The following is a 17,128-nucleotide window of genomic DNA, read 5'->3' on the forward strand; positions in this document are numbered from 1 at the left end:
CTATTAAAAATCATTTTATTTTTCTCTTCCTTGGTCATTAGTAGTATCTAATTTATAAATAATAATTAATAACTAATTATAATTTTAGGATGTTGACTACACTGATGGTTTGCTTCCAATTTCAAAGGCATCCTCAATCATTGAAGGGGAGAAAGTAGAAGGTGCTAAGGTATTTGTTCAAAAAATGAATTTTTTGTTTGTTTGTTTTCTCAAAGTTAGATCTTTATTTTATTCAAAAAAATATTATTGAGATAAAATCAAATGTGAGAAGGAAGTCTTTAATTTAACATAGTATTTTGTACAGAATTTGTTGTTTGAATTCTCCAACGAAATTGCGAACAATGATGAAATCGAAGTGTTGAAAAATGCTATTACACTAGCCAAGAGACTATTCTCGGAGTCGGAAGATTCGAAGGTGCAAGGAGATACCTCAACTTGCAAAAAGATCAAGATTGAGAATGAAACTTGAGAATTTGGATGCACGTGTTTTGAAATCTCTTTTAGAGTATATCTAATAGAATAATGGCATAATGCCAAGCATATGGTTATTTTGGTGCGAACATTGTCTTTTCTTGAGTTGTTATTTTTCTTTTGGTTCGTTTTGATTTTTATGTTTGGAATTTAGAATTTTTTTAAATATAAGTTGAAGTTATTTGGTTATTGCTTGTGGTTTTATTTTTAATTCTATTCACACCGTTGATATTCTGTTAATTTCTAATTTAGTATTTAATGTCATAAAGTTATAAATTTCTCATATGAATTATTGTTGATACAATTAAGTTAGTTATTGATTTTTAATATGTACTTATTTAAAAAAATCTAATTATAATTTTTAATTAAAGTATTATGTTTACAATTTTAAATTTAAATTTAAAAAACTTTTTTTTAATTTTTTTTGGTGAAATAAGGGGGGTCAAGGACCCAAAGACAGGAAACAAAACAAACAGCAAAGCAGAAATAAAAACTCAAGACCCCTTTAACTTGAGGGTCTCGAAACAGTCACAAAGCAGCGCATAACTAATAAAAGGGGGGCTTGATCAAACAGGTGCAACCCCATAGGGAGTTCCTGTCCCTTCTTGGCTAGGATATTCGCCACAGAATTAGCTTCTCGGAGGGAATGAAGCCAGACAACTTTATTTATATTAGCTGCCAAGGCACGGATATCCTAGACTAGCGGAGCACAGGGGTGAGTGGCGCAGCATCCGCGATTGATGAAGTTAATGGCTTCAGCGGAGTCGGATTGAACAACAAGGTACTGGTAGTCATTAGCAGTGACAATATTCAGCCCATGGATAACTGCCCATAATTATGCATACATAATAGAGCAATTTCCCAGGTTACAGGAGAATCCTTTTAAGAATCTGCCATCCGAGTCTCTGAAAACACCGCCACAAGCTGCATTATTTGTATGACCAAACCAGGAACCGTCGACGTTAACTTTGACCCACCCCTCCTCAGGACGACACCAGCGTATAAGAGATTCACCGGCAGCTTCGGTGTTATGCAGTTTTAAATTGCTACTAGAAATTCTGAAGAACTCTTCGGATCGAGCTCTAATTTGGTTAATGGCCGTGGTGACATGAACCGATTCTCCATTAAAGACAAACTTATTTCGGAAGTACCATATAGAAGATATCGCAACACCAAACAGGCAATTCCAAATATTATTAGCCGTAAGATTTTGAAATAACTAATCATTGAGCTCAGTATTGAAAAAGGAGCTCCTTCCGTTAGGGGGGATAAGACTATTCCAGATGCTCATAGCAAATGGGCACTCCCGAAGCACATGAATGGCTGATTCTTCATGGCACCAACACCTTGGGCAAGAATCACCATTAGTTAAGTGTCTTCACCTTCTTTCTGCGTTCGTAAGAATAGCATTGTGGGTTACCAGCCAAAGAAAGGTTCTAATTCGCTCCGGGCCCTGCCAACTCCACACCAGCCGGAAGTTCTTGTTAGGAGCATAGTGGTCCTCCATGGTCACCTGATAAGCTGATTTCGTACTAAATGAACCATCCGAGGAGTGCCGCCAGGCCAGGTGGTCCGCCTCCTTCCAAGGGGACCGGCGGGGGGGGGGGGGGGAATGGCTACAATCTTCTTAACTATCTCCTCAGGCAGCAAACTTCGTAGCTTTCCCACATCCCAATGCCCTGAGATATCAAGAAAGTCCATCAGCATTTTAGAAAAATTAATACTTTTGCTTACCTGGATTGCAAATTCACTTAGGCGGCCTACTCCGGGAACCCAAAAGTGATCCCAAAACCGGATCTGGGAGCCATCGCCAACTCTCCATATGCAGTTGCGTTCGACGCTATCCCAAGAGGCACAAATACCTTTCCAAAGGTTGGAATTGCTTCGCCTCTTCGCCACTTTGGGCATAATGTCATTTCCGCATCCATATTTTGACTGGAGGATTCTGGGCCAAAGATCATCCTTCCTTACTATGAGCCCCCAACCTGCCTTCATCATAAAACCTTGATTCATGCATCCTGCATGTCTAATTCCCAGTCCACCAGATTGTTTTGGCTCACATATCTTCCTCCAACTAAGGAGGTGGACCTTTTTGTTTTGGTCTGTGTCACCCCAAATAAAGTTCCTGCAAATACGATCAATAGAATTACAAGTAGCAGTAGGTAATAAAGCAGAGTGCATATTATATAAAGGCATAGAAGAAAGGACGGATTTCACCAGAGTTGTTCTTCCGGCCAAGGAGAGAGATGAGGCTTTCCAAGAATTTAATTTGGCATGGAGTTTGGTGATGATGTCCTCAAAGGTGTGCTTTGTAACTTTAGAATGCAGAATAGGAACTCCTAAGTACTTTTCCAGATCATCTGTTCTAGCAAACTGTAGGACATTGCTAATCTCTATTCTCACATTGTAACCCACATTTTTGGAGAAAAAGACTATAGTTTTCTCTTTACTCACATTCTGGCCAGAGCTCTTGCAGAAAGCTTCAAGACATTTATTAATAGTGTTGGCCTGGTCAATGCTGGCTTCTGCAAAGAGAATAATATCGTCCGCAAAGCACAGGTGAGAGATAGGCGGCCCATCCTTCTTCAGACGAATGGGTTTTCAAAAATCATACTCCACTGCTGCACTAATAAGTTGTGAAAGTTTTTCTATGCAGAGAATAAAGATATACGAAGAGATGGGGTCTCCTTGTCTGATTCCTCTGGTGGGAGAGAATTCTTCCAGCTCCTCTCCATTCCACAGCACTCTCATTCTGGCAGTTGAAATACAGGAGAGGATTATGTTTATGATATTTTAAGTTTAAAATTCATTAAGATTTTTAAAATATTTTTATTATAATGAGATAGTTAAAAAATAAAAAATATTATTATTATTATTATTAATTAATTAATTAATAAGTTTGATAAGAGAAAGAGAATCATTTACTTGCCTTTTGGCCAATGTGAAAAAAAGGCATAGGTGGCTTATGGTTATTGTGTGTGTCACACATACAATATATATAAAATACTTCTTTGGGTTTCATCCATTCATTCCACCCAATGGAATTTAAGAAAGAAAGAAAGGAATTGAGAATAAGAGAAAGAGAGAGGCTTGTTATTTTTTAAATTTTAAGTTATTTTGTTTAGGTGGTTAATTTTTAAATTTTAAGTTATTTTGTTTAGGTGGTTATTTTTTAAATTTTAAATTATTTACAGATTACTCTTTTAAATCATAAATTATTATTATTTGTTTAAATTGTTACTTTTTAATTTTAAGTTATTTGTTTATAAATTAAAATTTTCAATTTTTTTTAAAAAAATACATTCCTCAGGTAAGAGGGCTCTTGTGTCTCAATTCATGAATTTGCTAAGAAGTCGATGATGGATAATCAATTATTATTTTTTAAATATAAACACTTACACATAATAAATGAGTAAAACGAAACTTATGAATTTTAATATTAACTTCATTCTAAGTTTATTTATTTGGATTTGTTTTAAGATTTCATTCTATATTTCAAATTTATTTATTTTAGTATTTTGTATTTAAATTATTATTTTAATTTTATTTTGTTAAAAAAATTTATAATATTAATTTTTTTTGTACTTGAAGGATTTCAATTTGTAAAAAAAAATTGTTTTTGCTGAAAATAAATATTTTTTCTATCCTTTTATTTAAAATATTATATTGATATATTAATATTAAAAATATAAAAAAGAAACATATTTTAAAAAAAACTTTACGTCGTTTTATCTTTATAAAATAAAATAATTAATTAATTATTAATTTTTAAATTGTAACTATTTTTTTAATAACAAATAATTTATAAATGGTGTTTAAAATTTTATGAATTTGTTAATTTTTAAATTTTAAAATATTAAACATATATGTATATAGTTTAATACAATTTTTGTTGTTATTTTTTAAGTTATATAAACACTTATACATATTAGATGAGTAAAATAAAATCTAGAGATTTTAATATTGATTTCAATGTAAATTTATTTATTTAAATTTGTTTTAAGATTTTATTCTATAAATTTAAATTTATTTATTTTAGTATTTTCTGTTTAAATTTTAATTTTTTAGGATGTTTTTAACGTATGCTGAGTTTTCAAATCAATTTGTTTATAATATAGAAGAAAGGGAATGATATCCACGCAAGAGAGAATATTTTATTGGGAGATTAAACTATATTTCACCGGATACATGTAATATCTACTATATAAAAATTTTGTAATTATTTAAAAAAGTTGCACAACATGAGTCTATTAGGACTAAGGTTCTGAAAACCGAACCGATCATCGAACCGCTCTAGTTACTGGTTCACTTATTCATAGGTTCAACCAGTTCGATCATGGTTGAATCGAAAAAACCGTTTTATAATAAAATAATAAATAAAAATATTAAAACATAATTATAATTTAATATAAACTTTAAAATATCATCCGAATTAAAAGTACTATATAAATCAGAATGTTATAATCTCATTCAAATACAAACTCAAAAGTCAAATAAGAAAATCAACCAACTAAACATAAAATGCCAACATCCAAGTTTGTCATCAATCATATTTATTCATATTCACAATTTTATTACATTCATTCATATTCATAATCCCTTGCCTTATTCAGCAGCACAAAAATTGAATTCAGTGAAATCATTTATCCACTTGAAATAAAAATGGCAAATAAAACACATGCTTTGAGAACATTAGCAACAGCATCCCTGCTGATTTTGCATACTTCTGATTTTGATATTCATAAACAGTGGCCACTACATGTTACGATTTAATATTAGGAAGGGTACTAGTTATGCCCATTAGAATTACTTAGTCTTTTAAGAGTATAGATAAGAGACTTTTATAAATGTATTTAAAGAATTAATGAATTGATATTGAACTTGGTTCAACTAGAGAGATGCCCACCAACATACATAAGAATTAATTTACAAAGAATAAATATGCTAATAATCACATTCTATTTGATCTACACAATTTCATTTATGCATGTGTTTTGCAGACAGACGGCAATAATAATCCATCATATGCAAGATCAAACAAGCAGCAAATCTAAAAAGTAAATAAATGAAAGAAATATAAAAGAAGCAAGTATATATACCTCAAAAAACCCCTCATGTAAACAATGGAAATCATGTTTATTCACAATGAGTTGCTTGCAAGAAATTAAAATGTGCATATACACAGATAAAGTAGGTAGAAAGAGATGTAGAGAGTAGACTAAAAGAGTTTAATTTGGTGATTAAACTGCAGCATTCAACAAAGTAGCAAGACCTCTTCTGCAATTAAGCTCAACGTAATCACTGAGCCAAACTTTCTCAAAACATAACAATTATCAAAATTTATCACAATCTAAACTCATATCTAACAAACAGCCCAAAACTTCAGGCCATCAACACACACCAACACTAGCAACAAAGATCAAACAAATCATCAAATTGCTGTGTGTAATAGTAACAATACATGTTGCAATTGCTCAGATACATTCTTTTAACTTTGACAAAAACTTCAGTTAATCACTAATCAGTAAACAACAATTATTAACCACACTCACAGTTCATCATGTTGAATCACAGTTCAGTTTCAGTAATCAGTTTCACTAATCACTCATTAGTCAATAATCACAGTACAGGGAGAATCACAGTTCAGTTTTATGTTGAACTTGAATCAGTTCACACTTTACAGTTTCACACTACACAGTTCGAAGAAAAATTAAACAGGGAGACAGAATTGAACCAGTTCACAGTTTCAGTGTTCATCATCTTGAATCACTGCTCAGTTTCAAACTTTCAATTCAAAGTAAAATACCTTCAATCAGTTTGAGTAATCAACTAATCACACTACACAGTTCAAAGAAAATTAAAACAGGGAGAGTGGGAGACACTAAGACAGCAAAGGCACCTTCAAGACAGAACATGCAAGTATGCAATAGGAAGAGTGAGAGTGAGGCGGTGGGAGACAGCGAAGGCACCTTTTCAGTTCTCCACGGCTACTGCGGTGGCTCGACGGCGATTGCTCGACCCGTGTGAGAGTGAGGCACTGAGGCATTCTCACTTCTCAGTACAGTTCTCGACGGCGAGCCCTCGACCCATGTGACGCGGTGACGCCAGTGACTTCAGTTAAGCAAGCTTGCTCGAAGAAGAATCATCAACAATGGGAAGTTGGGAACCACTGAAGCAGAGAGAGCAATGAAGGAAATTAGGGATCTTAGTCTCAGCCTTGGCCCTTGGGAGTTTTCGTGATTTAGGGATTCAAGCTTCAGGGGACTCAAAAATGGCAACGTTTTGTTGCTTACTTAAAAATCGGCCGGGTCACGGTTCGGTTTGATCGACCGGTTATCGGCCGGTTCGCCAGTTCAATTTTGGTTTTTTAATTTTGCGGTTTTAATGATTAATCGATCCATTTTTAGGTTTGGTTTACGGTTTGATCGGTCTGATTGGCCAGTTCGAACCGGTATTCAGAACATTGATTAAGACAGTTAATGGGATTACATATCGTAGCTTCCAAGATGTTTTCTATTTTATGGGACTATTGCTTGCGATAGAAAATTTATTGCAACTATTAATGAGGTCTGGTAATCAATTGAAAAAACTGTTTATGATGCTATTGATATCTTGTGTTAACAAACTAAATCGTATTTGGAATGCAACTTAGACATTATTAGCTGACGGGATACTATATATGAGGAGAAAAACATTGAAAACCAAGGTATTTCACCATGTGGTGAATTATTATCGCATACAGGGCTTTACTTGCTAAAATCAGTGTTCACTAATGGGCAACTTCACATTGCATTGCTTTGTTAAGAGTTAAGAGTCGCAATAGTCTTAACATTCTACTTCTAGATGAAGAGAGCAATCCAAACTCATCAATAACAAATGTCATGTTTAACGAAGTTTTTAATAATGTTTAAATAAGAAAATAGTATTTTCATTTTAGTAACATATTATGATTTATACTTTTGTATAAATATTTGTCGTAGATATAACTAATTTATTAACTATACTTTAGACTTGAAATAAAATGTGTAACATGAAACGCAACATCATATGCTAATTGTTTTCCTAACAAGATTAGTAAAATAATTGATTGTCGATAAATTTTTATTAGCCTTATAATATAAAGTTTAATATAAAATTGATATTCTACTATTACAGTTATATATATATGTTCTTAATTTTTTTCAGGTCTCTTTCTCTAAGAATATTATAGACTTTAACATGTTTCATTTGCATTTTACTTTGAATAAAGATAAAACAACATATTAAGTACGTTTATTATATAATAACGATGATAGTGTTATACTAAACTTTAGAAATGTATGATTATAAAATATTATTTTCGATTTACCATGTCAAATTAAAATGTAAGCCCGTGCATCACACGGGTTTAACACTAGTATGATAAAAAGAGAAGTTATTTTTTTTAACTTTTCTATAAATTTCTAAATAGTTTCTTAGAAAGTTACAATTTGAAATATTAATACTACCACTTTTCATAATTCAAAAACTCAAAAAAATTACTTTTAAAGTTTTCCAAACCAACCCTTAGTCTATTACTACTACTAATAATAATTATTTATTATTATTATTATTATTATTATTATTATACGGATTAATAAGTATTGAAAGCGTTTCGGGGAAGGCAATGAAATGAGTGAGTAGTGAAAAAAACGGAGAGGAAGGATCGTGTGTGTGTGAGAGAGTGTGTGTGTGAGAGAGGGTGAGAAGTTGAGAATGGCGACGCCTCAGAAGGAGCAGAAGCCATGGAAAGCGGAGTATGCCAAGTCAGGGAGATCATCATGCAGGACGTGTAAGGCTCCCATCGACAAGGAGCAATTCCGCCTCGGCAAGATGGTCCAATCCACCAAGTTCGACGGCATCATGGCGGTATTACTCTTCCCATTCCCTCTTTTTCAAGTTTTTTCATTTCTTCTCATACCCTAACCCCCCTTCCCTCTTAATCCATCATCTTTCTTCCTTTGAGAAAGAAAGTGGCAAAGGGCACTGTCTAAGGTCTAGTGAGCTTTACTTTTTCTGTTCCTAACTTTCATTCCTTTTGTTTCTTTAACTTTACTTCTACTGCATTCTTTAGAAAAATGCTCTTCCTTTTTTTTTTATTATGGTAAAAGAGGTTGAGTATTTAGAAATTGTGGGTTTTACTTAAAGAGACCTTCCAAGAAGAAATAAAGAAGGTAAAAATTCCTTCACTTGAAGTGTTTTGTTGCTTGGTTAAGAGTGCATCGTAACAGTAAAATGGAAAGTAAACTAAATGTCTTAAGAACATTTTTGGCTATGTAAAGGCTTCAATCTTTATTTGAAATGTAAAAGCTTTGACCTTAGTGTCGACAATACTGGGATATCTTGTTAGTTCTTGTTTCTACAATCAATTCAGAAACTATTTCTAACAAGATCTTGAAATTTATAATTATCACATCATACGAGCATAAATAACATACACATTATTATTTTAATAAAATAACTTACATATCTCACCTAAACAATACTCCAACAATAAATTCAAAGAGCTGAAAAGAAAGTAGTCTTGTTATTTAAAATCTTTAGTGCATTTGAATTAGCTTGGTAGTAGGTAGTAGGTAGTGAGAGTTACAACATTTGGTGTTTTGATCTGTATTCTTTTTCTATCAGATGTGGAACCATGCGGATTGCATATTGAGGAAATCCAACCAGATAAAATTGTATGAAAATTTCTACTTATTTCCATTATAAATATGGATCTGTGTGATGATTTGACATCAACAAGGATTTGCCTGTAACACTTTTCTTCCAGAGTTGATGATGTTGAAGACCTAGAGACTCTTCGCTGGGAAGATCAGCAAAAGGTCAGAAGATATGTAGAAGCTTGTGCATCAACAACAACGAAGTCAAAATCTGTCAAGGATACCGAGTGTGGTATTGAAGTTTCACAGAATGCTCGTGCTACATGCAAACATTGTAGTAAAAAGATCACCAAAGGAGAGGTTGGCTTTTAATTTTTCATTCTATGTCATAGTATTTCATATGCTGGCTGCTAGAGTGTGTATGTCATTGGGCTTATGGATTTTGTGGAGGGAAAACTTATTTCATGTGTAATTGGGTCTAGAATCTTTCTCCTCGCTGACTGACTTCAATATTATTTGAGGTTCGGATATCTATCAAGCCTGATGGAGGGGGTGCTAAAGGTTTGGCTTGGCATCATGCCAAGTGTTTCATAGAATCATCACCATCAATTCAAGTGGATAAGTTGTCGGGATGGAATAATCTTCCACCTTCTGAACAATCAGCTGTCAGTGCCTTGGCAGGTATAGTCTATACCACCGTATAGGGATCATTATGCACAAGACAGGATGTTTCTTGACATAGTGGTTGCCTCTGCTGTTTTCTTTTGTAGTTGGCTTCTCACTCATTTTCTTTCAGGCGATAGTGGTCCAAAAGTTGAGTCCGAAGAGACTAAAGAATCCATAAGACAAACCAATTCAAAAGGTGGCACAAAACGTGGGAAGGATGCTGCGGGTGGGCAGAAGTCAAAAGTTGCCAAGGTAAAGGGAGACGAGTCTGCTAGCAGCGTGGCGTCAATGAAAAATTCTAGTGATTTGGATAAGGTAAATGATCTAGAGAATAGATTGGAGGCACAAAGCAAAGAACTCTGGGCTCTAAAGGATGATCTTAAAAAGCACGTGACAACACCAGAGTTGCGTGAAATGCTGGAAGCCAATAATCAAGATTCAACTGGATCAGAACTTGATTTACGTGATCGCTGGTAATTTTCTTTTGTTGCACTTTTTGTGTTGATCTTTTAACCACCTTTTGCCTCCTTATTGCTTTTGCTTTGTGGTGCTCAAGGTTCTCTATTCAATATGATATCCACCTTTTATTCAAAGTTACCAAGGATTTAACTGATAGTAGATATTAGATATGGTTATCTATTTGCTGGGTGGGTGTAAACTGTTAAATGCATTATAACTTGTCCTGAGCTCTATTATAGTTTTAATGGAAAAATTAGAGTTTATTAATCTAAATAAACAAAAATAATACAAGCATATTTACCGCTATACTATTTTCTTTATGGAAGATATTTTTTTACATACATTTTTGTCTTTTTCCACTCCTTTGTGATGTATTTTGGAAATGATTTACATGATCTTTTCAATCAACGTCTATTTTCGTTATTATTGTGATTTTCAGTGCTGATGGAATGATGTTTGGAGCACTTGGTAGCTGCCCAACATGCTCTGGCAATCTGCACTATTCTGGAGGAATGTACCGGTGCAGTGGATACATTTCTGAGTGGAGTAAATGTTCGTACTCTACCTGTGAATCAAAACGTCTTGAAGGGAAGTGGAAAATCCCAGAGGAAACAGACAACCAGTACCTTAAAAAGGTGTGTAAGGAAAATTGATTGACACAAACCAAAACTGTCAATTCTGACTCAAGTGTTTGCATGTCATTTTCAGTGGTTCAAATCTCAAAAAGGGAAGAAACCAGTTAGGATATTGCCTGCACCGTCAGCAAGGGAAGGTCAAGCTGTTGCTTCTCAGAATCAATCTTCAAATGGTGGAAGTTTGGGAGATTTGAAAGTTGCCATGTGTGGATTTCCTAAAGAAACTATTGTATAACTTCTTTCCTTTGTCATCTGTGTTTTTGAGTCCATAAGTTGAAGTTCCCCTCTCCCTCAAAATCATTTTGAGAATCTGTCATGTTTTAGTTTTTTGGCATATTTACAAATGATCTTATAAGAGCTGATCATGCAGGCGGAATGGAAATGCAAAATTGAAGGCTTTGGTGGGGAGCTTCATGCAAAAGTAAAGAAAGGTAGCTGCTGGATATAAAAATTTCAGAAGAATATATATAACTCTTTTGTTAAGGAAGAAGGATTTGGAGAAGCATACATTTCTATTCTTCATCTGTATCATTTTGACCTATTTACTTGCAGAAACTACCTGCTTGGTTGTTAGCGGATTGCTCAATGATGAAGTTGAGATGAGGAAGGCAAGGTAGGGGTGCATTCAGATTGCGAATCTCAAATACCCATTTTTTCCTAGCTTTTTGTTCTGAGTCATTCAAACCTAACTGACTTAAGAGTTCTTCTATAGGAGGATGAAAATACCAATAGTAAGAGAGGACTATTTGGTTGATTCTATTGAGAAAAAGAAGAAGCTTCCCTTTGATATGTACAAAGTTGAAATGATTGGGGAGTCTTCTAGCATTGTCACAATTAAAGTGAAGGGGCAAAGTGCTGTCCATGAGGCTTCTGGCCTACAGGATTCTGGCCACATACTTGAGGAAAGAGAAATCATTTATAACACAACTTTGAACAAGTCTGATTTATCTACTGGTGTTAACAGGTGAGTTCATTATATTTTTACCTTTCTTGTTCAGCTTTTAGCCTTGAGTCTGTTTCCTTGCCCTAAGCTAGGATTAGCAGCAGCTTGTTATCTGCTATTGATGTTAAAAATTGAAGCTAAAGGCATGCATCTTGATATTGTTATACTATGTTTGATGTTGAGGGAAGCGTTAAGAAAGTTGGAATAGAATTGGAAGGTACGACAGAGCTAGGTCTCTTGAACAACTAACCTTATCATACACATTTTCACCCAACTTAGGTGAAATTACACTGCTTTTGCTCAATTCCTAGAGGTTTACTCACTTTTCTCTGTCAAGTTCTCTTGTATTAGATGCCTATTACAAAGATCCTTGTTATAATACTTTTCCCCCATCCCACCCCCTCACATTTTAGTGAAAAAAGATTAAAAAATCCATTATTGACACTTCCATCATCATCTTCTAACTTTTTCTTATGTAAAGCTACTATATTCTCCAAATCATTGAAGAAGACAAGGGTTCAGCATGCTATGTGTTTCGTAAATGGGGCCGAGTGGGAAATGACAAGATTGGAGGAACCAAACTGGATGAAATGTTGAAATCAGATGCAATCAAGGAATTCAAACGATTATTTTATGATAAGACTGGAAATACTTGGGAGGCTTGGGAGCAAAAGACTATTCAGAAGCAACCTGGAAAGTTCTTCCCATTGGATATTGTACTTATTCTAACCTAACTATATAAATTTTATTTGATTTTGATCAGTTTCACCTATAAGGCAATTATTCAACTCATGGCTGTTTCAAATGTCACTTTGTAGGATTATGGAGTTAACAAACAGGTTTCAAAGAAAAACAGAAATGACGAGGACAGCAAACTACCACCTGCATTAAAAGAATTGATGAAAATGCTCTTCAACGTGGAAACATACAGGTTTTGATCTAATACCACTTCATTTTATTGTCAAATATCTTATTCAATACTAATTCTTGGGTTTTATAGAGCTGCCATGATGGAATTTGATATTAATATGTCCGAAATGCCACTTGGGAAACTGAGCAAAAGTAATATTCAAAAAGGTATCCACATGTTCATTCCTCTATCTCAATTAGCTATAGAAGTTTACTATTTTCTTTTATTGGCAGCATGAAGCAATCATGCTGTGTGAAAGTAATAAATGTTTTATTTTATGTTGTTTTGGTTCTTCTTCCCAGGGTTTGAAGCATTAACAGATATACAGAATCTCCTAGAAACTAAGAATTCTGACCCATCAGCCCGGGAAAGCTTGCTTATTGATGCCAGCAATCGGTTCTTTACTTTGATCCCATCTATTCATCCACATATTATTAGGGATGACGATGATTTTAAGTCAAAGGTGTGTATTACCTTCCGAATGATGTTTCAGGTTGTGTTTGATAATAAATACATAAACATGAAGTCAGATTGATGCTTTGATTTTTGTCAGTTTTGTTCTTGCAACTGTGGCATAAGGATGTGGATAAAGTTACGCCTGAATATAGTAAAAAAATGATGTCATTTTTATTTTCTTGTTTTCTTAAAACTCAGTCATGATTTTTGATATACAAAGCTTAATGGATAAAATATTAATGCAAGAAATGTAAAGCCTTTTTGTTTGGGTTAAAAAAAGAAATTTTTTTGTGTGTTTGAATTTGATTAGCACTTTTCTGACTCTATTTTCCATGTGGATTGGCACATGTGAATCTTGTTATATTTTGAATAATTTTGTTGCAGGTGAAAATGTTAGAAGCTCTTCAAGACATTGAAATAGCTTCTAGATTAGTTGGATTTGATGCTAACAGTGATGACTCCATTGATGATAATTATAAGAAGCTCCAGTGTGTCATGTCTCCTCTACCTCATGATAGTGAAGATTATCGATTGATTGAGAAATATCTCTATACTACTCATGCTCCCACACATACGGTATGTTTCTGTTTATTTAGTTTCAAATGTGAGCTCTTTCATTTCTTTTACTATATGACTTATTTGTATTCCTTCTATACAGGAATGGAGTCTTGAGTTAGAAGAAGTTTTTTCACTTGAAAGGCAAGGAGAGCTTGATAAGTATGCTCCCTATAGGGAGAAACTTGATAACAAAATGCTACTATGGCACGGTAGGTTTTGATTATTATTTTATCAGTATTGTACTGTTTCTAATATCCAATACGACACAAATAGAAAAGTTGAACAAAATGAATACAAATCAGATTTCTTAACAGAAAAAATAAAGAGAAAATCTCTCAATCTATGAATCTTGGATGTCTGCTCCTAAACTTGATTAATCCATGGGAAGGCCTATGATATTACTACACAGGAGTTCTAAAAACCTAAACTTCTAGGTTATAATTTCTTTAATTTCTCTGTTGAAATACCTCCAAGGTTATAATTTTTTTAATTTCTCTGTTGAAATACCTCCAGTTTGGGTAAATTATAATCGTTTGTATGACTTATTTATTTTTTGCAATGTGCATACTACATTATGAACAGTAATATGTATAAAGTTGGAGTTAGGACACCTATAACAGTTTTTCTCTGTTTCAGGTTCCAGGGTGACAAATTTTGTGGGTATTCTTAGTCAAGGACTTAGAATTGCACCTCCGGAGGCTCCGGTGACTGGCTATATGGTTCGATTGATTATCTCTCATTCATACTTATCTTGTTTTTATAATTTTATGCATTCCATACGTAATTACTTATGCACTGGTGGCAAAATCTGAATATTTTGCATTGCAGTTTGGCAAAGGTATTTACTTTGCTGACTTGGTCAGTAAGAGTGCTCAGTATTGTTTCACTGAAAAGAAAAATCCTGTTGGTCTAATGCTTTTGAGTGAAGTTGCCCTTGGAAATGTCTATGAGCTCAAGAAAGCTAAGGTCAGTCTGGTTTGATTCAAGTTGTGCATATTGGCTTTTTAACGAGTTCATGCACATTAAACACTAAATATCTGCCAAATTGATTTGTAAAAATGTTCATTTTATATTGAACGGCTCCTTCATCTATCAGTACATGGATAAGCCTCCCGAAGGAAAGCACTCTACTAAAGGCCTTGGCAAGAAAGTGCCTAATGAATCAGAACATGTTAAGTGGAGGGGCGATGTCACCGTTCCCTGTGGCAAGCCTGTGCCATCAAATGTCAAGACTTCTGAGCTCATGTACAATGAGTATATTGTGTATAACACTTCTCAAGTAAGTTTCATGATTGGTTGGTCTATTTTTTGCCTTACCATGTCAATGAAGTAAGTGTTTTAAGCTGGAATACTTGTTTCATTTGTATCACAATTAAATCAGGAAATTACTATCGTGACCATTATTGACTTGTAATTTTGATATATTTATGCTGATTAAATGGGACTTATAGGTATAGCGCTCTAATGATTGTCAACTTAGTAATGAAAACTAAGTATTGTTAGCCAACTTGTAAAAACTGGAAAGTACACTAATTTTCAGCACAATGATATGATATTTGAGTTTGTGGCAGAGTATAATTATTCTTTAGCTGCTAATTTAGGTGCATTTTGATGACCATATCATAAACTTTTCACGACAAACCCTAGTGCTTTTTTCGAAAAACGGTTGGATGGTTTGTAAATCACTTATGTGACTGAATGTGGACGATTCGTGCAGGTTAAGTTGCAATACTTGTTGAAGGTGAGGTTCCATCACAAGAGATGAAGAATTGAAGATTGTGGAAGTAAACCAAAGGGGTCTGCTGTTTAGGGAATTGTCTGTGTTAGGCAGCATTTTGAGTAGGAGTTGAACATAGTTCTTCTAGAAGTCTTCAGAATTCCTGTTGGTAAAGGTCTCATTTTGGGTTGACTGTGGAGATCTTTCTTCTTCCTTTCCAGTATTTGTAATGGGAACTATTCAACACTTACAGCATTGGTCTCTTATGGTATTAAGTGATCTGGTAATGTCTATAACTAAACCACCATTTTAATATCAAACTTTAGCTTGTTTATCGGTGAGCTCTTACCTTTTAGAGTATAATGGCATGTTTGGTTGTGATAAGAATGAAATGGAAATTTTCATGATGAGTTTGTTGTGTAAAACTAGACACAGTTTATCCATGAAAATTTCATCCCATGTTTAGAGCTCCTAATAAAACATATTCCCGCCTTTTATGTGATGCATGAGTATGCCTTTTATGTGATAAGAGTTGTATGCTTATTGAAGGGAAGGGCTTCACAATGGTTCAGATTCATATAATTGTCTTTTGTGGTCTGAAAAAAACAAAAACCCTTGAATCCAGAGAAGAAAAAGTATGGCCGCTAGCTTAGCTGATGGGGTAATGCAAAAAATTCAATAAACTAATGAAACAAGCACAAATCACAATGGTGGTTATGGGAGTTAACTGGTTTGCACAATATTTTATGTGGTCTGCATGTGATAAGGTGATGCTGTTAATTGTTGCACCATAAAATGTTGATTAATGACACTGATGGTTTGGTGTATTTAAAATTGTTGCATGCTACTTGGTGCCAATCAAATTATTGTTTCGTAGAAACAGCCACTTCTCATTGTTAAGGATGACGAACTGCAATAATGTCTTCAGTTTTATTCTGCCTGCTATATTCATAAAACAGCCACCATTATGTAATATATATTTTATTGTTTGCTCTTATTAAGGGTTGTGACCTCTCTTACATCACTACGTGTTACCCGCAATATAACAGATTTTCATTTGAATCTTAAACCATTTTGGTTTTTATCTCTTCGAGTATGCTCTGTAATCTTGATTTTGCAGGGAAAGGAAATAAAGGGTTTCAAGTTTTAAGTGAATTGAGATATTCTCTTCTAAAACCTATATTTGCAAATTGCAAACAAACCTTTATATATATGATTTTAGAAGACAGCAGATTTGATTTTAGATTTTGATGATGACCCGTAGATATCTAAATATTAGATGAGTGTATGACATCATCCTGTACGAGTAAACGGAACTGTAGAAGATTTGAATTTCATGATTCACCAAAGCTACTTGCAGATCATATCATGTAGTAATTGTTGGTAAATCATTAGAGTCAGAGAGCGATAGACACATCAACAAACATGCCTTAAAAGTCAAATGAAAGCTTCTCTTCAATGAATAGCAAAATGCAACGGTTGAATGAAGTCATGAAAGCAAGCATAACTTTTACTTCTCTAGACCAAAGAAAAACGAAATTACTTAAATATCTGTTCATTTATTTATTTTAAATTTTTAATCATACTGAGGAATCTGGTTTCCAAGCCAGAAAAGAGTGAAAGGAGCATATGATATGGTGTATTATGGGTTTTACTAAATAAAATTGTTTAAATAAAAGAGAGTTCTAATCTCTT

The 17,128-nt window shown here is 33.9% G+C and overlaps 1 protein-coding gene and 1 long non-coding RNA gene across 2 annotated transcripts; one reads left to right on the forward strand and one right to left on the reverse strand.

The window, feature by feature from the left end:
• Nucleotides 1–1,633: 1,633 nt before the first annotated feature.
• LOC140173430 (uncharacterized) lies at nucleotides 1,634–6,738 on the reverse strand. The gene is made up of 3 exons (XR_011862237.1): nucleotides 6,371–6,738; nucleotides 2,926–3,223; nucleotides 1,634–2,844 (listed from the first exon to the last, which is right to left on the reverse strand). It is a non-coding gene; the product is annotated as an uncharacterized lncRNA (long non-coding RNA).
• A 1,357-nt stretch (nucleotides 6,739–8,095) lies between these two features.
• On the forward strand, nucleotides 8,096–15,767 carry LOC112696310 (poly [ADP-ribose] polymerase 1). The gene is made up of 20 exons (XM_025749032.3): nucleotides 8,096–8,358; nucleotides 9,118–9,167; nucleotides 9,260–9,449; nucleotides 9,611–9,770; nucleotides 9,886–10,228; nucleotides 10,654–10,849; nucleotides 10,923–11,078; nucleotides 11,220–11,280; nucleotides 11,402–11,462; nucleotides 11,562–11,813; nucleotides 12,274–12,508; nucleotides 12,611–12,723; nucleotides 12,793–12,869; nucleotides 13,005–13,165; nucleotides 13,543–13,734; nucleotides 13,817–13,925; nucleotides 14,353–14,435; nucleotides 14,545–14,682; nucleotides 14,813–14,995; nucleotides 15,434–15,767. The coding sequence occupies exons 1-20, from the start codon at nucleotides 8,206–8,208 to the stop codon at nucleotides 15,479–15,481; spliced, it is 2,961 nt and encodes a 986-aa protein (XP_025604817.1). The 5' UTR covers nucleotides 8,096–8,205; the 3' UTR covers nucleotides 15,482–15,767.
• The last annotated feature ends 1,361 nt before the right edge of the window (nucleotides 15,768–17,128 follow it).

This window comes from Arachis hypogaea, chromosome 6 (genome assembly GCF_003086295.3).
Source record: "Arachis hypogaea cultivar Tifrunner chromosome 6, arahy.Tifrunner.gnm2.J5K5, whole genome shotgun sequence".
Lineage (NCBI taxonomy): Eukaryota > Viridiplantae > Streptophyta > Magnoliopsida > Fabales > Fabaceae > Arachis > Arachis hypogaea.

Coding starts and splice junctions, on each gene's coding strand:
- LOC112696310 (XM_025749032.3), top strand. CDS start 8,206: ATGGCGACGCCTCAGAAGGAGCAGAAGCCATGGAAAGCGGAGTATGCC. Junction 9,168..9,259: donor AAATCCAACCAGATAAAATT/GTATGAAAATTT, acceptor CTTTTCTTCCAG/AGTTGATGATGTTGAAGACC. Junction 9,771..9,885: donor AGCTGTCAGTGCCTTGGCAG/GTATAGTCTATA, acceptor ATTTTCTTTCAG/GCGATAGTGGTCCAAAAGTT.